The sequence below is a fragment of the Arvicola amphibius genome, chromosome 13, assembly GCF_903992535.2.
Source record: "Arvicola amphibius chromosome 13, mArvAmp1.2, whole genome shotgun sequence".
Taxonomy (NCBI): domain Eukaryota; kingdom Metazoa; phylum Chordata; class Mammalia; order Rodentia; family Cricetidae; genus Arvicola; species Arvicola amphibius.
Window position 1 is genome coordinate 48,102,024 of NC_052059.1, and position 22,538 is coordinate 48,124,561.

Below are 22,538 nucleotides of genomic sequence, written 5' to 3' on the forward strand. Positions count from 1 at the left end.
GCTTGACTGTGTCGTTTATTGCATCTGCTCTTTGTAGGAGGAAGCTGACCTGGAACCACAGCCCATGTGAAGTGGGTGGTGGCCTCCTGCCCTTTGCTCCACGTAGGCTGTCGTGGCACCTCATCCAAAAGGAAGCTTTCCAGGAAGGCACCGTGTAGTTCCCTCTGTGGGACGCTTCTCCCCTGAGACTGTCCCCAAGCCACCTAGACTCTGGAGGGGACTCGATGATGCCAGCGACAGCTGAGGTGGCAGGAAGGCATGACAGTTTTGAGAGCAGCCATCTCAGCTTTATTTCAGCATTCCACTCGCGTGCAAGGACGGGAGACGTGGACAAGCGTGCAACAAGCACCTCCCGCCAGGAAATCACATCCGAGGGCTTAAAACAGGTGGAGGGGAGGCCGCAGGCTGCCTTCACTGGAGCAAGGAGGAGCCAAGAACTGAATTAGTGACTGATTAGGGGCTCATGGGAACTGAGAGCAGGGTGTTCCAGTGAGGCCTTTGGTGAGCAGGTTTCCCTTGGGTCTGTCAAAGCGCAGTGTGTGGGGTTCAGAAGGAGAACACCCTGAGACAGAGACACCAGAAGCTTTCCCCACTCTGCTTCCTGCCTTGGTCTCTGTATCTATTAGCAATCAGGGATGCCATTGCTGTAAGCTTCTGAGGGTCTGACTCCTCAGGGACTGGACAGTGTTCTGAGAGGCCCTATCCCCTGGGCTCCTATGCAGTGGAGGGCCTTGTAATATTCCAAGTGCAAGAATAAATTGCACAGAACAATTCAGAGCAGGCTAGCCACCCGAAGGGACTGTGGAACAGTTGCTTGGGGAGGAAACGTCCCTGAACATTGGATGTTATCCAGTGGTTTAGGGGCCCAGAGCAACCAGGCTCGTTTCCACTACTCAGAACTAATGGTCCAGGTGCTGAGTTCTGTCACCCAGCGTGGGGCTGGGCTGGAGAGAAAACAGAAGCAGAGGTTCTGCCCCAAAGGAACATGTAATCTAAAGAGCTTGAAGCAAACCTTCAGTTTCTAGGCAAGGCATGCTGACAGAGCAGGGAATTGGAGACCAGGGCCTTTGGGTGACAAGAGGGGTACCCCCAGTGGAGACTGCCTTCTTAGTGTGTCCACTGATGATTTGAAGGTGACCCTGATCCCTGTCAGCAATTACTAGACCTCTTTGTGGCACAGAATCGTGAGACACGATGCTGAGGGCATCCTGGGGGCTCAAAGGTGCTTTCAGATGAATCACAGCCCAGCCACTTCCACCCAGCTACATGCCATTCCTCTGCTGCAAGCATCCACCATGACATCTAGACCAGTGGTTCTCGACCTTCCCAGTGCTGCGATCCTTAATACAGTAAACTCCTTATGTTGTGGTGACCCCCCATCATAAAATCATTTTATTGCTACTTCATAACTATAATTTTGTTACTGTTAGGAATCATAATACAAATACCTGCTATGTGGGATATCTGATATGCGAAAGGGGTCAAGACCTTCAGGCTGAGGACTTTTGTGCCTTACTACTTCTGGAAATAGCCTTGTCCTGCTGATATTTGCCTCACAAAGCACACGGAGACAGGTTCAGAGAAGACCCCGAACTTCTTCCTAGGCCTGGATTAAAGATACCCAACCTGCCTTCCCAGACTCTCCACCCGACTTGTCCTCCCTGACACTCTGAATCCAAAGTGCTGTTCAGAGCTCTCCTGCACCAGGCACTCCCTTTGTCCCCATGTGCCCACCCTTGGGGCGGTGTTCTAGTTCCCTTTGCCCTGGTCTGACCTCTCTGTCCCTTCGTTTGATCCTTTGGTCATATATGGCTCCTGCTGCTCTTTCAGAAATATCTTATTCTTCCTTGTGTCACCACCACATTGTCAGCCTCTGCAGAGCAAATGTCTTCATCGTTTCTGGGTTCCCCAGCATCCCTAAACAGGTGTCATGTGGAGTGGTCTCAGCACTTGGCACAACAATATCATTGTGCGCTGTTCCAAAGAGGGTGTAAAGTCTAGACTAGTTTGGGGGGGGCCTCAGAGAAACTCTGCAGAAAGATAGTATTGACCCAAAAGAACATTCTAGAGATGGCTCCAGTTAGAGAAGGCCAGAAGTCATCTTGGAGCCAACACAAGGGACTTGAGATCAAATCATCCCAGCCAAGAATGGAGGGAGGAAGAGCCCGATGGTCCCCAGGAAGCAGACAATAATGAACAGCCAGAGGAATATCCGGTCTACCACCATGGCCACGTACTTCCAATCTTCCTTTACCTGAAATTAGAATCGGGCTTACAGTAACAAAAGCCAGGCTTTGGGAAGAAGATGTGTCCCTCCCATGTCCACCCTATGGAGGCAGCAGTCACCAGCTCTACTAAAGGCTTGAGAAGTTGAGGTCATAGAGATGGGTGGAGGGAGAAACAGGCTTAGCTCAGGGCTGACACATCCCTGGGCGTCCCAATCTGTCCTTCCCTATGTCCATGTATTCCCAGGTATAGCAGTCCAGGGGACACAAGGAGGGGCTAGGGCCACCAAGAGGGCATGGACCCTCCAAATCAGAAGAATTTAAATGTAACTCACAGTAGTTACGTAGCTGCCAAATCCCATGCTACCTTTCCACCCACCTGCAGGGGACAGAAAGAGGCAGTTTGTGGCCCAGGGCAGGCCAGCATGGAAGAGCTGGGGTTCTGGGGCTCCTCCACTCATAGGCCAAGCCAGAGGATCTAAATTCTTAGGCATTTACAAATGAACGATTAATGTTCTCATCTACTCAATAAGGTCACCCCATCGTAAGTTCAGGTCTTTCATCCCTCGCTTGGTTGGTAAGGGCATACATAAGCAGGTTCTGAACACTGAGTACTGTAGGCAGCATCGGGGAGGGGAGTCACCCTGGCTCAGCTGAGACCCTGCAGGGCTTGTGAGTGAACAGGCTAAGGTCACAAACTGCTCAGAGCCCAGATGAAGGAGACCTTCTATGGCGGGAGAGTGTGGAGGCCAGCAATGCACAGAGTTAATGCATTTGTACTTGGTTTCTGTCTCTGGCTCCCTGCCCCATTCCCACCCCCTCCTCCTGAGAAAGGCTGATCAGCAAAAGTCAAAGCAGAGGGGCACCAGCAGCTGAGCTGGGCAGTCTCTGATCACTCTCTCCCAGTTAGGTTGGGCAGAGGGCAATGCGCCCTGTGGTATTCTGCCATCTGCCAGGAAGTGACCAGCTAACCTCCGGCTAGAGTGCGTCTGTCTCGTGATTGTCTAGACTCCTCAGACAATGACTGAGGAAGACAGGTGCTTTACAGGAAGGAAGGGGTTATCGAAACTGACGCCCTGGGATGGGACCGTTCCCTACTAAGCTGGCAGAATCGCCCATGGGGGGTGGGGAATCGCTCCCTCAACCCAACTCACCGAAGAGTCGGCATCCTCAGACCTCAGGTGGTCAGCAATGTAGTGTACACCTTCTAGTGCTTTCTGTATCTGAGGGGACAGCACGATCTCACGATCCTGAGAGGGAGCCTTGGCCTCGGGCTCCTGGGCCCTCAGATGCAGGCTGCCATGGTCATAGAGGACACCCATTGAAGCGTCTGGGAAGCCTGCACACGTACAAATATTTTCATCTTCCTCCTCTTCCTCTGTCTCCTCCCTTCCTTCGGCATCCATGTTGGTCTCTAGCCAGTGATAAGCAGGGTTGAACTTCAGACCGGGAGAGTCGTGGAACTCCGTAGGTGGCAGGGGTCGGTTCATCATCAGCCACTGGGGCACCCGGCCTAGCAGGGCGCCCCTCACCCAGCGGGGCATGTTGTGGGTGCTGGGGGAACGGTGGTGTACATTGAGCACAAAGACCGTGATGATGATGGAGAGGGTGACGAAGATCATGGTGAAGAGCAGGTACTCGCCGATGAGCGGGATGACCAGCGAGGTGGACGGGATGATCTCCGTGATGAGCAGCAGGAAGACGGTGAGCGAGAGCAGCACCGAGATGCACAGGGTGATCTTCTCCCCACACTCAGAGGGCAGGTAGAAGACCAGCACGGTGAGGCAGGAGATGAGCAGGCAAGGGATGATGAGGTTGATGGTGTAAAACAGGGGCAGCCGGCGGATTACGAAGTAGTAGGTGACGTCAGGGTAGATCTCGGCGCAGCAGTCGTACTTCTTGCTGTTGTAGGTTCCCGTGGCGTTGATAATGGCCCACTCGCCACTCTCCCAGTAGTCCTTCAGGTCCACCGTCTGCTCCATCTGCTCCAAGTCGATCTTGGCCTTATCATACGTCCAGGAGCCAAACTTCATCTTGCAGTTCTGCTGGTCAAAGGGGAAGAAGGTCACGTCGATGCTGCAGGAGCTCTTGTAGATGGCGGGGGGCACCCAGTGCACCGTGCCCGTGAAGAAGAGTTGGGCCTTGGTCATGTGCGTCACCGCAAACTCCCCGTCTGCACTAAGGAGAGGAGACAAGCTTGGGTCCTGCATACCTACCTCCCCCCAGGAAACTGGCAGCAGGGTGATAGGGTAAACAAAGTCAGCCATTGACTGGCTAAGCAGAGCTATTCGTGTAGTGTGGGCATCTCTGCTGCAGACAGATGTGTCCTGAGTCGTCTTTGCAAATACCGTTGTTTTAATTGCAGAAACAAAAATTTTAAAGAACTAAACAAGAATCGTCATTGCCATTTTGGCATTGTATATCTGACTGTCATAAAGACTGCACTTCCAGCCGGGCGGTGGTGGCGCACGCCTTTAATCCCAGCACTCAGGAGGCAGAGGCAGGCGGATCTCTGTGAGTTCGAGACCAGCCTGGTCTACAAGAGCTAGTTCCAGGACAGGCTCTAAAGCTGCAGAGAAACCCTGTCTCAAAAAAAAAAAAAAAAAAAAAAAAAAAAAAAAAAAAAAGACTGCACTTCCATTTTACATGTTTTGAATCATGGCACATTTGTAGTCTGATCCCCTATTTTTATCCATTTAGCATGTTGAAGTTCTTCTGGGTTTTGTTGTTGTTTTATGAGATAGTCTCACTACGAAATATAGACTGGTCCACAGTTTGCTGGCTAAATTTAAACTTGTGATCCTCTGGCCTCGGTATCCTAAGTTCTGGGGTTACAGGTGTGCCCCACCATACCTGACTAGGGGGATGACCTTTTAGGGTTTTCCCTCACTGGCCAATGGAAAGTCAGCTCAAGAAGGGGAGGGCCCTGGCTTTGGCACCAAGTTCTTCTGCTCCCTCCCAGAGGAGACCTAATGTTTTGGCTAGTGGGGAAACTCCTTGCAGACTGTACATTCTGCAGAATATTTGAGGGCAGTTTCAGCTACCAGGATCTGTGCCTGCGGATATAAAATGTGACCCCTGACCTTGGGGAACTACCTGGAAATGGCAAGAATTCATATGACATCACCATACAAAAGGGCATTTGGAACACTCCTGAGACCGGGAAGGACTTCCGTCTGGGCTGAACAGGGTTGCCGTGAAAGCAGTCATTTAAAAGGCTTTGGCTTGTCAAGGGCAGTAGGATTTAGCTGGGAGACGAGACACGGTGTAAAAGCAGAAGGGCTCACAGGAAGAGACTGACAGGCAGGACTTCAGTCTGAGTCCCCCTGGGTGGGAACGTATTCTAGTCTTTAAACTCCATCCCTAATTCCTATATTAAACCCAAACCTGTAGTGATGATTTTGGTCATTTCACATAACTACCACTAGATGGCAACAGGCTCCCATTTGGGGCGGGAGACCATGTGATTTCATTGACCTTTTGCCTATTAACCGGGAGGCGTGTATGTGGGGCACACACTAAATGCCTACAGCAGTTGGACTAGACTTTGTTCTAGCAGAAGACCTTCTTGTTGCCATCAGGAATCAGTGACCAACATCTTCTTGGCAATCTTAAAACCCAGTCGCGCCCACCGCTCGGACTTTGCACCTGATCTCTGTCTCTCAGAAGCAGAAACTGGAAGGATCCTAGGTTCCAGCTCAGGGCACAGAGATGGGGTGTGGGGGCTGGGGTGGCATGACTCTGCAGCAACAGCAAACAGCAGCTACTTGAGGGTTGACTGCCAGCAGGAGGCGGGGGTAGGGGGGTGGTGATGTGATTGACTATGCTATCCAAAATTATGTGACCTCTCCCTGTCCCCACCGAGAACCTTCCATGCCTATTTGTATTTCAAGAAAGTAGCGGTGTGTCCCAAAGACCTGCTTTAGACGTGTATTAGCATGAGAAACTGCCGCTGTTTAAGTGTGAACGTCTGGGCTTCTCAGTGAAACCCTACTTAAACGGAAAGGAAAGAACAAGTTTTAGTTTCTTTTATGAGAAACGTGTGTGCGTGTGTGTGTGCGCGCACATGTATGTGTGTGAGACTGTGTTTACATGCATGCATATGCATGTATGTATGAGTGTGTGTGTGGTGTATGTACACATGTGTTGGGGGTGCTGGTGCACATGTGTACATGTATGTGGAGTATGCACACAAATTGAGGGTGCTGATGCATAATTGAGTGTATATGGGCCTATCAAGTGCCTTTCTTTGATCTTGCTCCATCCTGTGTGTGTGTGTGTGTGTGTGTGTGTGTGTGTGGTTTTTCAAGTGAGGGTTTCTTTGTATGACCCTAGTGCTGTCCTGGAACTCACTCTGTAGACCAGGCTGGCCTTGAACTCAGAGAGGTTTACCTGCCTCTGCCTCCTGAGTGCTGGGATTAAAGGCATTATTTCTTGAAATAGGATCTCAAGATTCTTAGACTTCCCATTTTGGCTAAACTGACTGGCCATGAGCTTCTAGGATCCATTTGTCTCCCTGCCCCCCTCTCTCTGTCTCTTTGTCTCTGTCTCTGTCTCTGTCTCTCTCTCTCTCTCTCTCTCTCTCACACACACACACACACACACACACTCACACACACATTTCCAGCTTTTTTTTTTCTTTTTTTGGTTTTTCGAGACAGGGTTTCTCTGCGGCTTTTTTAGAGGCTGTCCTGGAACTAGCTCTTGTAGACCAGGCTGGCCTCGAACTCACAGAGATCCGCCTGCCTCTGCCTCCTGAGTGCTGGGATTAAAGGCGTGCGCCACCACCGCCTGGCTACATTTCCAGCTTTTTATGTGGCTGATGAGGGTTCAAATTCAGGTCTTCCTTGCTTTCACAGCCAGGGCTCCGACACCTGAAGCCATCTCTCCATCCCTGAGATATATTTTAATTAACAAACGGCCTCTTACTTGTTGTAGAGGACGATGTCTGGGATCCAAATCATCTCTGAAGGGACCCGGAGGGAGGTGACGTTGCCAAACTCAGCTGGGTCCCAGCGCAGCTTGTAGTCGCTCCACTCCTGCTCAGGGGAGGGGTAGCATCAGGGCTCTGCTGCATGGGGAGCCTCAAGATGATCTAAACTGAGCTGTGGGACTCAGAGGTCCCCAAGTCCCTCCCCTAGCCCCACAGAATTAGAAGAGGCCATGATGCCAGGAAAACCAGGCGTGGGAACCAGGCAAGCCATCTCCGATAACCAGCCTGTTTTGTTCTGACTTTGGTAGCCAAAATCCTAGGATGGCAATGCCAGCACGCTTGGCACTCTAGCCCTGCGTCTGGTTCTTGTTCTGACACTCCCCACCTCTTACATCTGTTAAGCAGCACTCATTTTCAACGCAGGGCCTGCCAGAATTAGACAGTGAAGCAAGGAGCCTACCTGGGACCTTCAAACTATGATCCAGAGACCTCCCTATTCCTGGATTCTCAGCAGGAAGAGAATGCTCTAGGTCCCAACAATGCTTGCAGCAGTCCAAGTGGGCTTTAAAACCAGATTTGTTTTGTTTTGTTGTTGTTTGTTTTGTTTTGTTTATTGGTGTTTTAAGGAACCAAGCTCACCTCCAACTTGCTACCATGGTAAAATGACCTTGAACTTCTACTCCTCAACCTCCACCTCCCAAGCACTAGGACTGCATGCATGAGCCACCACATCCAACTTATGTAGTTGCTGGGGAATTAAACCCAGGGCTTCCCAGGCAAGCATGGTACCAAACTAAGCTATGCCCTTTGGTTCCCAAAACAGAACTCTCATTCTCTGTTTAGTCCATCTTTCAGGATTTCAGGTTCATACAACATTTGGGGACACTGGCATCAAATGGGGCATCCGAATGTCACAGGTATTATGGTAGATGAGTCACCCACTTTGCTGTGGGATAATGCTCTTGTACACTGTAAACATTTGTCACTCATATTGGTTTAATAAAATGCTGATTGGCCAATAGCTAGGTAGGAAGTATAGGATTCTCCCAGACAAGGAGAATTCTGGGAAAAGGTAAGGCAGAAGAGAGTCAGTCCCTAGCCAGACACAGAGTAAGCAAGTTAAGAATGCCTTACTGAGGCCGGGCGGTGGTGGCGCACGCCTTTAATCCCAGCACTCGGGAGGCAGAGGCAGGGGGATCTCTGAGTTCGAGGCCAGCCTGGTCTACAAGAGCTAGCTCCAGGACAGGCTCTAGAAACTACAGGGAAACCCTGTCTCGAAAAACCAAAAAAAAAAAAAAAATGCCTTACTGAGAAAAGGTACTAAGCCACATGGCTAAACATAGACAAGAATTATGAATGAATTTAAGTCATAAGAGCTAGTTAATAATAAGCCTGAGCAATAGACCAAACAGTTTATAGTTATTATAAGCCTCTGTGTGTTTATTTGGGACTGAATGGCTATAGTAATGGACAGGACAAAAACGTCTGTCTACAACAGATAGGGAAACTGAGGCTCCCAGAAGATTAGTAACTTCTCCAGCATCTCAGGCTAGTCCCAGGCAACCACAGAAGGCCTGGCTCTACCACAGTGCACTTGCCTCTCCTCCTATACCAGCCCTGGTATACAGGTGAGCAAGACAATAGTGATGACCTAGTTTCTGGACCTGCCCCCTTCCATGACACGACTATAGGCCTTTCCAATCTTCTTCCTCACCTGGTTCCCACTGGTTCATCTGCAGAGATGAGGTACAGAACCTCCAATGACTCTAGGGTCAACAGTGTCAGAAGCGATTGGCTCAGAGCAACTTCTGACCCCAAGCATCTAATTTAGAAATAGCTCTCACACACCAGACACCACCCGGGACCCAAGAGTTGGGGGTTGTGTACAAGACACCCACAGCGAGCAAGAGATCTATTTGAATGACTCAGAGATGTCACCATCTTGGTCCTTGTGGTTTTCTGCATGCTCAACTCTGAGACAGGACCAGTCAGGTACCCAAGGGGCCAGAGTATGAAGCTGGGGGCAGGGACTAGCTTCCCTTTACCATGTTCATCTGCTATCCACTTGAAGGCCTTGGGGTTAGCTGGACAGACAGGAGGGGTAAGGTAGACTTCCAGCTCTAATCAGGCCTTAGTTCCTGAGTCTGCCCAACAGTGGCCCATTCCAGAACTCCACAGACTTTTCAGCTCTCCTTCCATGGAGAGATGGTATCTTTACTTCCTCCTGACTCCAGATCATTTACTGACTGGGCCTATAGAATAGCATAAGGTTGAGGCTGGACCATTTTAGGGCCATAAATGGCTATCAGCTTCTACTTTCTGTCTCTTGAGGAGACCTTCGCTATGGGAATCTTGAACCACCAAGTGAAAATCCATCAGTTCTCCCTCCAGAGACACCAGGGAAGGAACCTGAGGGTGTGCACGAAAGAGCTATTAACCCAGCCTTTCAGAATCTTTAAGAACCTTCCAAACACCCCTGTAAGGGACAGACATGTAAGGGAAGCCATTTTTGACAGCATTTTTGACAGCCATTTTTAACCCCAACTGGCCCAGATGACACTGGTACCTTGGTTACCATTCAAAGCAAAGAAAGCTATCTCAGCACCAGGTCACAAATACATGTGTTATGGTAAATGGGTCATTGCTTTATGTCTGTGAGCTCTGGGGTCATTTGTTAGGCAGCACAGCCTCTGAGACACACATAGAAGGAGATGGGTCTTGGAGCTGGGCACATCTGGATACCCCCTCGCTCTGTGAGGTAGCTGGTAATAATTCAGTAAGCTGTCCTGTGAACTGTCCTGCAGGACCTAGGACTATGAAATGCTTGCTTCTAGAAAAGGATCTCTTGGTGCTATGGGTGACAAGGACAGTGGACTAAGAGCATGGCCATACAAAATCAGCCCCTGAGGAAAGCATCCTGCATTACGCCTTAAGTTTGACTATTGATCATGACCCATGAATTCAGCATTTTGTTGCTCCTTGATCCCTCAATAGTGAGGTCCTAGAAGGGGCTGGGAACTGGGGACATTCCTGTCAGCTCCTACAAGGGAAGGCTTACCTGCTTTAGCCAGACATTGGTGGTCATCATTTGATTCTTCTCGTCCTAGGGTAGCAGAGACAGAGACAGTTGGGGCGACTGACAAACTGGCCCAGAAAACAGAATATATAAGAGGCACTTTGGGGGCCCACTCACAGGACACCCAAGCCCAGACACCTCTCATGGCTCAGTCACCAGCACTCAGATTCCTCAGGATCACCTGGGACACGAGGGAGGACTTTGGACATGTGTTTTAGAAACTTTCTTCTGGCAGCCCATTCTCTTAGGGACTCCAAGGCTTGGGAAGGAAGGCACCATGTTAACCCGGCTAGGTAGCTGCAGGCTGTAGCTATGGTGGCTTTGAGGGTTGGTGGGAGGACTGAGCTGAATTTAGGGAGGACCATGAGAAAAGTCAAGTGGGCTGGGGGGCTGATCAAGGGAACACAGAGTGAATGGGCAGACCCACCACATCTATAAGCTGGGCAATGGATAGTCCAAAGCGCACGATGACCACATCAGAGGTATTGGGTACTGGCCGTGCCCAGCGATTGTAGCCTCCAAACAGGTATTTGAAGAGGCGGTCCTCAGCCTGGGTGCGTGAGCCTCGCTGGGTCAACACTGTGGAATAAGAATAGGAGAGAGAAAGAGTCTACATGAGACTGAGGAGCTGAATCCGTGGCTTTCTTTCCAACGTCTATCAAAGCCGAGACACTCAACATTGTATATCCTCAAATGGGGATGCAAACAGGAAGTACATCTCAAACACCATTGGTGATTCCATAGATGAGTGTGTATTAGTAGTTAATACAGCCCCAAGGACACCATACAAGCAGCAGGCACTTGCAGGGCCTTCCTGATTGCAAGTGAGGAGTCAGGGAGTGAGGGCTCCTGCAGCCAAGTAAGAAAGCTCAGACCTAGAAATCAGTCTTAGCCAGAACCAAAGAGCCTCAAGGGGGCTGAGGGGTGGCTGAGAGGGGCTTCAGCTACTGATGTGAGTCTGGCTGATGGTGAGACTTTTATCCTTGCTATCCACTCTTCCAACAAGCTACGGATGCCCATGAGAACATCTCCCATGCAGGGTACCAGCCTGAGCTCTTAAATCACTGGCTCTGACCAGTCGTCTGCTGAAATTTATCATGCCCTTTCCGCTGTGTTTTTGCATAATAGCTTCCTCATTCTGGGACTCTGCTGCCTGAGCAGGCAGTGAACCACCTTACACAGAAAAAAAAAAAAAAAAAAAAAAAAAAAAAAAAAAAAAAAAAAAAAAAAAAAACCGGCACAGCCAGCAGCCACTGGGATAGAAAGTACGGCACAGCCACCATGTGTCTCCACATACCTGCCCCAGCCTATGTGCTGGGTGCAAGCTTCCTTCATCCCCGTAGTAATCTTCAATGTTCCATGATGCTGTTTGCATTTGTAGACAAGAATATTGAAAGGCTTGGGGGCATTCAAGATGACAAAGCTGCTCAAAGCTTTCTTTGTTATCATGAAGATAACACCCCCTTATCTTCTTCGCCCTGTGGTCCTGGCCACCCAGGCAGTGACCTTGAGTGTCCCAGGTAGCCCTGAAGATGAAGTGACTCGCCCTTCAGGAAAGTCTACCGTGTGGTCTGTGAGTGAACAAGGGTAAGATGAAGTCCTAGTGATAGTGGTGGTACCCACTCACCTGCTGGCATCAGAAGGAGACCCCAGAGACAAAGATGTATCCAGGACTGGAGAGCAGGATGGGAGGGGCTCATGGCTTTGGAGGGTCCTGGTCTCCCTTGGACCAGTAGGCGCTGGCTTCGGTGAGGCCCCTGCCTCTCCTCTGCAACTGAATAAGAGAAGGGGAGGACTCTTAGGTTAAGTGATGTAGCATGTAGTGTCTTTGTCTTTCAAACTCCAGGAAGGTTTGAAAGCTGAGGGCATGGCTGTCAACAGGCCTGCTTGGAGTGCGGGGCTTCTTGGCTGCTCTGCCTCATGGAGGAACAGCTTTCTCCTCTTCTCCAGAGTCACTCAATCGCTGACAAGCTGAGACATGACTGACCTTCACAGAGGAAGGGACCACATTCCTTCCAGAGTGGCCTCCACTCCTCATCTATGAAGTGGGGGTAATCATACTGGAAAGGGCGGTCCGCGGAAGACTGCGGCTCCTAGGAACAATGACCCAAAGTTGCAGGCAAACAAATGCTCGTGAACGAGGGACAGTTGAGCAAAGGGTGGCATAGCTAAACAGCGAAATACAGGGCAGCCATGAGAAGAAATCAAGTACTAACATGGCGTTTGTGATTGATGAGACGGACTTCAAAAACATGGGAGGTGAAGGAAGTCAGCCAGATATTGAGGGAGTTTGTTGATGGGCAAATTCCAGGCCAGGCGGATCTGGAAACATGATGCGGAGGAGTGAGTTCCGAAGGGAATGAGAATGAATCCTGATGATCAACGGGCTGTCTTCAGGGGTGGAGTATGGATATGGAGAAGGTTCTGGAATGACGTAATGGTGATGGTTGCACAATTCTGTGAACACAATAAAATTGACCAACTCTTGTGCTTTACATGATGAATTATATTTAAAAAAAACTGTTATTTAAAAATGTTCTTGGTTAGGAAGATGTGGCTATCCTCTGTTGGCTCTGGGATGGTGAACCTGGAGCTGATGCAGGAAGATCCTGGATCTGGGGAAGACAGGTACTCATGATGACTAAAAATGTCTCACATAGGAGAGTTGGAGGGAAGCAGAATCCTAAGCTAATGAATTATTTTGCATGGTACAGAGCTCAATCACACAACCACAATGGCACTAAGTATTATGGCCTTCAAAAGTTTACATATTTAGGGCTTGAGAAGATGGTTAAATTGGTAAAGCGCTTGCTTTGCAAGCACAAGGACCTGAGTTCGAGCCCCAGTGCCTATCTTAAAATGATGGGTTGTAGGGGCATGCACTTGTAATCCCAGCACAGGGGAGGTAGAGACAGGTGACCTCTGGGACTTGCTGGTCACAGTCAAACCTAGTCAGTAAGCCCTGGTCCCAGTGAGAGACCTTATCTCAAAAATAAAATAAAGTAAAAGGTGACAATGTCTGAAGTATGTCTGAGGCCAACCTTTGGTCACTAAACATGTGTGCATACATGTGCACCCACATACATGTGCACCCCCCACACACAAAGTTTATATATGCAAATGTTCACTTGGGGTACTGTTTGTATATGGCCTGGAGATAGCACTTGGGCCCTTAGCACAGACATGGGATTTCCTGTTGACAGTGATGAGAATGTACTAGAATATTCTGGAATGTTTTAGAATGGTGACAGGTGCACAGCATTTTTAAAAGCCTGAATGCCATGAACAGTAAATTTCCTATTGTGTGTACTTAACCATGGCTTTAAAAGGCATGAATAAGAGGTTGATTATTCAAAGAAACACAGAAGGGGCCATACCCACGCAGGAATCAGAACGGTTACCAAGGGAGCTGAGAAGCTACTATTCTCTGGTCCTCATCCTCTGGTCTATCCTGTCTCGTCCCAAACAACCAGAGAGTCTAGCAGTACAGCAAGCTGCAGTCTCCCCTGTATACTGTCGTCCCTCTGCATGGCTGCCTGAACACGAGCAGAACAAGGATGACCACAATAGACACGCTAACATGGATGGGGAAAGCCATGAAGTCTCCTCCCTACACAAACATCTACAGACAGCTAAGGAACGTTCTGAGAAGGAGAAATAGTCTCCCCGGGAAGAGCACGCCAGTTAGTTATCTGATACCAAATGGTCAGCCCTGAAAACATACATATAAGTAGCATTATACAGATTAAGCAGGTTGTATTAATGTGTATAGGAATGTATATAATACATATCAACTCTGGACCCCGTCCAGAGTCCGCAAACATGACTTTGCTTCCTGGCCATGTCACTAGCACCAGGGCAAATCAGCTTAGCTGTAGGATAGCTGGAACCTCCCAGAACAGGTACATAGTCCATGGGGTCATAGGTGTCCATATGTGAACTCCAAAACACTGAAGAGGAGGGCCAGGCGCTGGGCTGCTGCTGTGAGGGTCAATGCACTGTGACCCAGTGGCAATACAAAGTGTCTGTGCCAAGTAAGGGAAGAGTGAGCGGGGCGGGGGGGGGGGGGGGGGGGGGGAGCGCCAACATGATGCAATTTCTGGGAAGTATTTGCTATTATAATTGACAGCTCCAGTATGTGTTTAGGGGGGAAGGTCTGCCTGCATTGATTTTCACAAAATTGAGATTTTCAGCTCCTGACCCACAGGTCTGTCCCACACCACATCCAATCTCTTTACCCAGTCAGATCCTGCAATCTAGCCCTTACCTCATCAAGGAAATTTCTCTTTGCAACATGTAGAGATCATCAGGTTCCAGCAGATACAATAGATACATTTGTGACTATCTATCTCCTGGGCCTAAGGCTCGAGACCATTGTGAATGGGGGTGGGAAGATTGTAACAGCTAGGAAAACAGGGGTTTGTCTTGAGACTGTGTCTCATAGTAATGTCAGAAGCTACACTCACGAAGTCTCGCGAGCATGGCTGCCTGAACACGAGCAGAACAAGGATGACCACAATAGACACGCTAACATGGATGGGGAAAGCCATGAAGTCTCCTCCCTACACAAACATCTACAGACAGCTAAGGAACGTTCTGAGATGGAGAAATAGTCTCCCCGGGAAGAGCACGCCAGTTAGTTATCTGATACCAAATGGTCAGCCCTGAAAACATACATATAAGTAGCATTATACAGATTAAGCAGGTTGTATTAATGTATATAGGAATGTATATAATACATATCAACAATTTTTTAAAAGAGGCCATGAATTTGGAAAAGAATGAGGGGCGGAGGTGTTTGGGAAGGGTTTGGAGTGAGGAAAGAGAAAGTAGAAATGATGTGATTACATCATGATCTTGAAAAAAAATTAAAAATTTGACAGTTTCATTTACCCTCTGTTCCCTTGGGAGAATACCGTCCTGGTCATCGGTTAATTTTATGCCAGTGTTATGTTGCACACAGCATGACCACACACAGGCTCTCTCTTAGAGGAGCCTGGTTTTGTCCTGAGCCCTCTCCAAGTGTTCCAGGCAGCAGGCAGAAAAGGCAAGCGATTTCCAAAAGATATCAACTCTGGAAAACTCTTTCAGAACAACGCCCCCTACAGGAAGCCACCCTCACACATGGCACCATCCTCAACCACCTCTGGAGTGGAGCCTAGAGCAGGACCTGCTTCCCCAGCCCCAGCTCCTTCACCTCCAGGGAAAAGGATCTGGGCCAGCGTGTTTATCTTTTTGTCTTTGTCCCATGGGCCTGGAGTCACCTGGTGTCTTCTGCGTGTCAGGATTAGAGGCATTTATAATGTTTTTTTGACACTTTTCTACATTTTCCAAGTTTTCTACCCTCATCACAATATTGAAAGTTCTTTCTAGTATGGAACACTACCCGTCATGTGTTGTCTGTATCCCTCCTCCAGCCTCATGGATGTGGCCTCGCTCAAAATTCACATAGACCTTAGACTCCAGTCTGTCATCTGGATGGATATAAGCCATCAGAGTGAATCGTGTGATAGGAGGAATAACCCGTGTCCCCAAGAGACACAAGAAAGAAAATATTATCTGTGCAGACAGAGAATGACTATATAGCCTTAAAAAGGGATGATCCCGAGCTTTGCTGTGTCAGGGCTGAATCCTGAGTACAGTATGCTAGTTTAGATAAGATGGACCCAAGGAGACAAACACTGAGTAACCCCACTTCTAGGAGGAGACACCTGGAGACGTCAGATTCCCAGAGACAGAACCTAGAGTGGGGGAGGAGGGAGGAGCTAGTCTTTACGGTCTGGAGCATCAGTGGTTCTGGAGACAGGTGATGGCAGGACACCTTGTTGCTGTCGATAGGCTGAGGGCATGGTACACTGTGTTACCTATATTTTTATCACAATAGCAAAAGTCCATCTGGGTCCATCTGTAATCTCACTAGATTTAAGACATCTGAACTCTCATGCCCCCAAAACTGGGGCAAAGGTGGCAGAGGCTCCAAGAAGAGCAGAATTCTGCTGTGAACTCCCTCCTTGGGATGAGGATTCAGAAGCCCTGTTTCCAGTTTGCATCTGGAAATGAAGTCCAAGTTCTCAGCTCACTCTGGATCCCCTGTAAAACGTGCCTGAGGAGAACGGAGGCCAAGAGAGCTGATGGGGAAGACCAAAGCTTGCCACTGGGGCTAAGGAATGTGGCCAGGGGAAATACCTACTGCTACAACCTGGTTACTTAACTTGTGTGTCATTTGCGTATGTGTGCATTTTATTGTATGTGTTTATTCGTGTGCATGCATGTGTGTATATTCATGTGGAGGTGCGAGTTTAACACCGGATGTTTCCTCATAATCAATCTCCACTTTATTTATTGAAGCGAGGCCTCTCTCTGAACCTGTGGTTTGCCAATTCCAGTTAGTCTAGCTACCTAGCTTGCCCTCGGGGTTCGCAGGTCTCTGCAGCTAAAGTGCTGGGGTTATAAGCAGCCTCTACACCTGCCTGGCTTTTAGCTGGATTCTGAACTCCAGTCTGCACATTTGCGTGGCAAGCTCTGCATCCATCAGGCCATCTCCCCAGCTCTCTAATTACCTCTTCTTTATTCATTTCTTTCCCTTACCTCTCACTTTGCCAAGGCCAGCAACACGCACACTGAGTAGTAGGGACAGAGAACAAAGTCGTTTGGAAGACAGAGAGGGACGACAAGAAAGAATAGCTCTAGATAACTTACCAGTCACGCACGCCCTGGTGTGCGGCTTGATGTATTTGATTGTTCCCCTTGTTGGTTCCAAAGACATCTAGGGACACCCCTAGTTCCTCAGGCTTGGGGAGCTCTTCCTTACATCCGATTCTGTGCAAACACCTCAGAAAGACATTAGCTGGGTTAGGCTGCAGGACCTGGAGTATATGGCTTGTCCCTTTCCTCTCATTCTCTCTCTCTACCGTGGGGGGACTTCAGGGTCACCAGGCCTTCAATGCACCCCGCTTCCACTGTCATAGCCAGCCAAGGGTTCCAAAGAACAGTTATAAAACTCAGTTCCTGGACACAAAGAGATGACTCAGTGGCTGAGACCTGGGTTCAGTTTCCAGCACCCACCTACATCGGGCAGCTTACAATGGGCTGTGACCCTAGTTCCAGGGGTCTGATGCCCCCTTCTGGCTTCCACGGGAATCAGGCATGCACATGGTGCATAGACATAGACGTCCGAAAAACAGTTATACATGTAAAATGATAAATAATAAAAGATTAAAAACCTCAGTCCCTTATATTCAGCACCCAATGGGCATAAAAACACACTGTTTTGTTCTTGTGTTGGGAAACAGGCTGGGTAAGTGCTGGAAAGGACCATTCCAGGGTCTCCCTTTATGCTAACTCCTAGAAGGTCTTCCTGAGAACAATTTCCCCTGATGTCCCTCGGGTTCACAAAATGCTGTGGTGCCCTTGGCCTCATGCGGACTCACATCACCCCAGGAAGGTGTGGAGGAAGAGTACTAATGTCTCCTGTGTGTAATTAAAAGGCTGCTGCTCAGAGAAGTCGACAGATTTAATGCGAGTTCACAGAGCTCAAAAACGATAAAACTGGGAACAAACTCAATCTCTCTGCTTCTAAGTCATATAGTGATGTCATCAACCCCAGGGGTGACTATGTAAGAGCTCAACCAGTACTTGACTGTGTGCTAGAAACACTGACGCTATGACCACCGTTGCCAAGCCCCATCAAGACTGGAGTCTGTGAGAGACGAGGTGTTCATTCTGAAGCTGGGTTCACCTGGATCCAAAGTGTATGCAGGTCCCTGGCTCTTTCAAATGATACCAAGGCTGCAAATTCCGAGGATGAGGTCTGAGTGTATCACACAGAATAAAGATCTGCTCCCTCCTATTACTGAGGCCAGGGGTGCAGCCGTGCTGAAGTTGTACCATTTAGAGACCCAGAGAGGGATGTCTGTTAGGGGCCGTCTGGAGCAATGAGCAAATGGGACGCAGTTGGCTCCAGAGGATGTGCTTGAGCTGCCTCCGAGCTCCACCTTTTATAATTAGCCCACTGTGATCATTTCATTAATTTGTCACCGGAAACCAAAAGGAGAAATTGTTCCAGGTAAGCAGCAGTAATTAGAGTTACCTTCCACCCCTAGTTACAGAGATATTTAAAGCCAAAAGCTCTGGACCGTGAGTCCCAGCATGGCTGGATTAGCAGTTCTGGGATACGGATGACAGCGGAGTGATGTCGCTGTGTAAGTCTGGGAAAATGATGCCCATGCAAATGGAAACACAAACAAAAATTATTGCGAGCGTAAAGGGCTCAGGCGTGAACATCCCCATAGGGGTGATGCTTACCAGGGTCTGGTACACCCTCCACTGCCCTGAGGCTCTTTGCAGCCTTGCTTATCTACCTAGGTTTGATTCTATCGAAGCCAGTGCAACTTGGACCCTCTTCCCTGCCTGCCTTCCTACTGTGGCCGCTTTTAGCTGCTCATTCATCAGAACACAGTCTACCCTTTCCAGAAGTGCTGCCTCTTCCCCCAGACACGCTTAGCTCCCCCTCCCGAGTGCCATCCAGAAACCCCTCATGCAACACCACACAGGCAGTCCCAGTTCTCCACCGAGACCCCCAGGTTAGAGGAAATGTTGCCGAGTGTTCATTTTCCCAAATAACACTTCGCTATCGTGTTCCTGAGATGAAGAGCACACTATTTGCTTCCATGCTTCTCTGCTTGGTGACCTGCTCATCACAGGAGCTTAACAGGAGCGCTCAAGGTCAGGTGGAATCTTGAAGGTCATGCACCTTCATCAGTGGATGCAGTACCCTGTCAACTAACTCCAGCCTCGATCCGCAGAAGCTGTGAGGACTTGCTACCTTTCAGATCAGTAAATTCCCCCCACCCAGCCAGGGTCTGTGAGTCTGATTTACATGAGTGTGTAGAATATTGGCCGAGTGAATAAACAAAGTAACAAGAGAATGGACACAGAAGTAGACGCCACAAGACAGAAGTTGCCATAGCCACTCCAATGCTCTGCTTTTGCAATGCTCTGAAGGGGTCCAGCAAGGTCAACCAGGAGGCTGAACTCTGCCCATTTCCTAAGTGCTCACAAGTTGCTAACTTCCTTCTGAGCTCAAACCTACCGTCTCCCCAGCATGCTCAGCACCTCTCGTCTAAGTCTCAGGAATAACTTGCTTACTTACCTGTGGTCATAGAAGAAAACAGGCCACTCAGGGCATGCAGGAAAGCAGCTGGCTGGGAGACCTCTGGCTAGCTGACGAGGGTCTCTGGGAAGCAGAGTGACGGGTGCAGAATGGAGCTCAGCTGGCTCAGCTGATGGTTGCACAGGTACAGAACCCGGAGGGTTTAGAAGGCACTGTTGGGATGAGGGATGAGGGGCCACTCAACAGAGTGGTCAGTTTTCCTGGGGCTGTGAAGCCCCAGAAGACAGAGAAGGCTTCACGTGGGTGCCACTGAAGAGGGGATCTTGGAGAACCACCAGCTCTGGGGCTTCCTCAGGTGAAGTCCAAGCCTGGCCCTGGGAGAGACTGCTGGCAAAGCAAGCAAGCAGACTCCTCTCATACTGTGTTTCTCTCTCTCCCTCCCTCTCTCTCTCTCTCTCTCTCTCTCTCTCTCTCTCTCTCTCTTTCTCTCCCCATCCATCTCTCTCCCCATCCATCTCTCCCTCCCTCTCTCCTCCCCCTTCTCCCCATCTCTCTTCCCCTCCTTCCATCCCTCTCTCCCTCCCTTTCTCTCCTGCCCTCCTCTCTCTCTCTCTCTCTCTCTCTCTCTCTCTCTCTCTTTCCATCTCTTTCCTCCCTTCCTCCCTCCCTCCCTCCCTCGCTCTCTCTCCTCCCCCTTCTCCCCATCTCTCTCTCCATCCTTCCATCTCTCTCTCTCTCTCTCTCTCTCTCTCTCTCTCACACACACACACACACACACACACACACACACACACACACTGGAAGGAGGAGGAGTCTATGTCTATGACTTTCCACTTTGTGTCCAGTACAGACAGATGCGGCTCTGGCTTCTGTTCAGACAATTACTCTGATGTCTTGCTCCTGGCTCTGAAGGACCCTAGACTCGAGGGCTGTCACCTGAAGTGTCTTTGGAACCCTGGACACACCTCAGACTAGGTCCTCTAAAACTGTGGGTCGATCTGTCATAACAATGCACAGTCGTCAGCAAAATATGAGTGAGCCACGGAGCACCCAGCTGAGAGTTTCCTCCGCCCTGCAGTTGCTGCAAGCTATCTGCCCCACTCCAGTCACTGTCTGAGGATGCCAGCGACAGACACTGCCTGGTTTGGCTTCAGGCATGCCTTCTCACCCTCCTTACCAGCCACCTCGACTTATGTCTTCTAGACACGTCAGGTTGTCAACTCTATAACCGGACCTCTGATGCCTTTACAGTTTGTAGGTTATCACCACCAGGGCTGTGCCCCTGGCTGCCCGTGATCTCCATGGCATCCCCATGCATTAAATAGCTCCAGACTTTCTCGAACCTTCGTTTCTCCTTCCTCACTGTCCCCTCCTTTCAGCCCCTCCCGTTCCAGCAACTCTAAGCTCTCTCTCCCCCATTGAACAGCTCATTCTGTCAGCTCTCTGACTTTGCTGGGCATGAGCTGCCCAGTTGGGCTTCCAGTTCTTCTCAGACATGACTTTGTGACCTCAGGCAAGTCTCAAAAGGTGATTGTGCCTCAGTTTCCTCCCAAGTCAAAGGAGGGTGTGAATGATGGTGGCTCACCACAGGCTTTCTCTGAGGAGGACACGAATATAAGCACTGTGAATTGCTTCCAAGATTGAGAGTATCTGTGATGTTTGTACAGACACAGGCATTGGCACACATTATATTTATTGGTGAGCATTTATTTGATTGCTAAAACCATGAAGGATATTCTCATTAACCATGATTAAAAATGTTACTGCAACATCATGGCAGATGCAAAAAGAAGCTAGTTGCATGCATTCATCTTCTGGAAACTGAAAGATAGGAAGAAGAGAGGGAAGAAAGAAGCAGAGATGGAGGGAAGGAGGAAGAGGAAGGAGGAAGAGATGGAAGGGGGAAGGAAGGAGGAGGGAGGAGAAAGCATGGAGGGAAAGAAAGCATCAGATTTTATCTGTCAAGATTATTGGCTCTAATCAATAGAAACAACCATCTTTTAAATAAAAAAGAAGAAGCCAGTGGGCAGTTTGCAGCAGCACTTACAAAGCTGGAGGGCCTGCTTGGAGGCCAGGTGGGAGAGAGCCTGGGAGGCATCAGCTCCATCTCAGTCCAGAGCAGCTTCGTTGCTTGTGTGCTGGGTCCCTGCTACAGTGCCAGGCATCCAAACTCAAAGCATCGCTGGTACTGCTGTCTCAGCTGTCCTTGGAAATCAGCCGCTGCTGCTGCCACCACTGCTGTGGCTGCCTGCACAATCAATCCTCCCTTCTCCCTCCCTCCTCACACAAAGGTCAGGATAAGTGCATCCAATTAACTGTGCGCCCGTGAACTGGGTGTGAGGAAGGCTGATAAGGCAGGAATCTGCGTTGGAGGTACTTGGAAAGAAGGTGAGCTGTGTATCTTCATCTGGTGGGAGGGTTCCTAAAATATGGAAAAGGAGTAAAGTTCTGGGAAGGCCCTTCACCCCCGTGAGAGATTTCCCTCTGTGTGGAGATACACATAGTTTTCCACAGCAACACAGTGAAAACCACTCTACCCTGCTTTTTCGAAAGACTCACATTCAGAATTTGTTTGAACCAAGCCTGGTCAGATACAGACGTGGGAACGACCACCATCAAGACAGTTTACATTCACAGATTCCTGCACACGAGAGGCACAGTGGGCCACATGGATCAGCACTGGAGGGTGCCAGAATAGGCAGGAGAAAGCCTGTGCCCTCAAACACCTCCCACCTTGTTCTAGATAGGTTTAGGTTCTGAGGGGTAGTTGTTTGCTTTCTGTTTTTGTTTAATGAGACAATATCTCACTATGTAGCCCTGCGTGACCTAGAACCCACAGAGATCTGTCTGCCTTCCCTCTGCTTCTGGAGTGTTGGGGTTAAAAGTGAGGGCCCGGTTTCCTGGATGGCTTTAACTGTTATTTATCTTCATGCAAACTAAAATGATCTGGGAAGAGAGTCTCACTTGTGAGATTGGCTTCATGTGTGTGTGTGTGAGTGTCTGTCTGTCGGTCGGTCTGTCTGTCTGTGTTGGGGGAATGTCTTGATTGTTCATTGCTGTAGGAGGGTCCACTCCCCTGTAGGTGGTACCATATCCCAGGCAGGTGGTGGAAATAAACTGTATTTTTAAAAAAGCTAACAGTGTAAGCCTGCCCCAGCCAGCAGGCAACATTGGCTATGTGTCTGCAGTCTG

At 49.3% G+C, this 22,538-nt stretch overlaps 1 protein-coding gene across 2 annotated transcripts; it reads right to left on the reverse strand.

The window, feature by feature from the left end:
* Window positions 1–19: 19 nt before the first annotated feature.
* Window positions 20–21,569, reverse strand: Chrna2 (cholinergic receptor nicotinic alpha 2 subunit). 2 transcript variants are annotated; one of them, XM_038309563.1, is made up of 10 exons: window positions 21,394–21,569; window positions 19,386–19,558; window positions 16,934–17,065; window positions 12,451–12,691; window positions 11,862–12,327; window positions 10,662–10,813; window positions 10,217–10,261; window positions 7,155–7,264; window positions 3,380–4,403; window positions 20–2,254 (listed from the first exon to the last, which is right to left on the reverse strand). In XM_038309563.1, exons 5-10 carry the CDS (start codon window positions 11,932–11,934, stop codon window positions 2,129–2,131), a joined length of 1,530 nt encoding a protein of 509 aa, XP_038165491.1. In that variant the 5' UTR covers window positions 11,935–12,327; window positions 12,451–12,691; window positions 16,934–17,065; window positions 19,386–19,558; window positions 21,394–21,569; the 3' UTR covers window positions 20–2,128. The 2 variants fall into 2 exon arrangements, with proteins under 2 accessions (XP_038165491.1, XP_038165490.1); XM_038309562.1 differs by lacking the exons at window positions 10,217–10,261; window positions 10,662–10,813; window positions 11,862–12,327; ... (2 more) ...; window positions 19,386–19,558; window positions 21,394–21,569 and having other exon boundaries at window positions 3,380–4,267; window positions 7,155–7,263.
* Between the last annotated feature and the right edge of the window lie 969 nt (window positions 21,570–22,538).

Bases quoted from the DNA above. Each gene is read 5' to 3' on its own strand.
- Chrna2 (XM_038309563.1), bottom strand. From the start codon at position 11,934: ATGAGCCCCTCCCATCCTGCTCTCCAGTCCTGGATACATCTTTGTCTC. The intron at 10,814-11,861 runs GTGAGTGGGTAC...CTTATTCCACAG, and splicing joins TCTCCTTCTGATGCCAGCAG to TGTTGACCCAGCGAGGCTCA. The intron at 7,265-10,216 runs GTAAGCCTTCCC...TCCCCTGAGCAG, and splicing joins CCAATGTCTGGCTAAAGCAG to GAGTGGAGCGACTACAAGCT.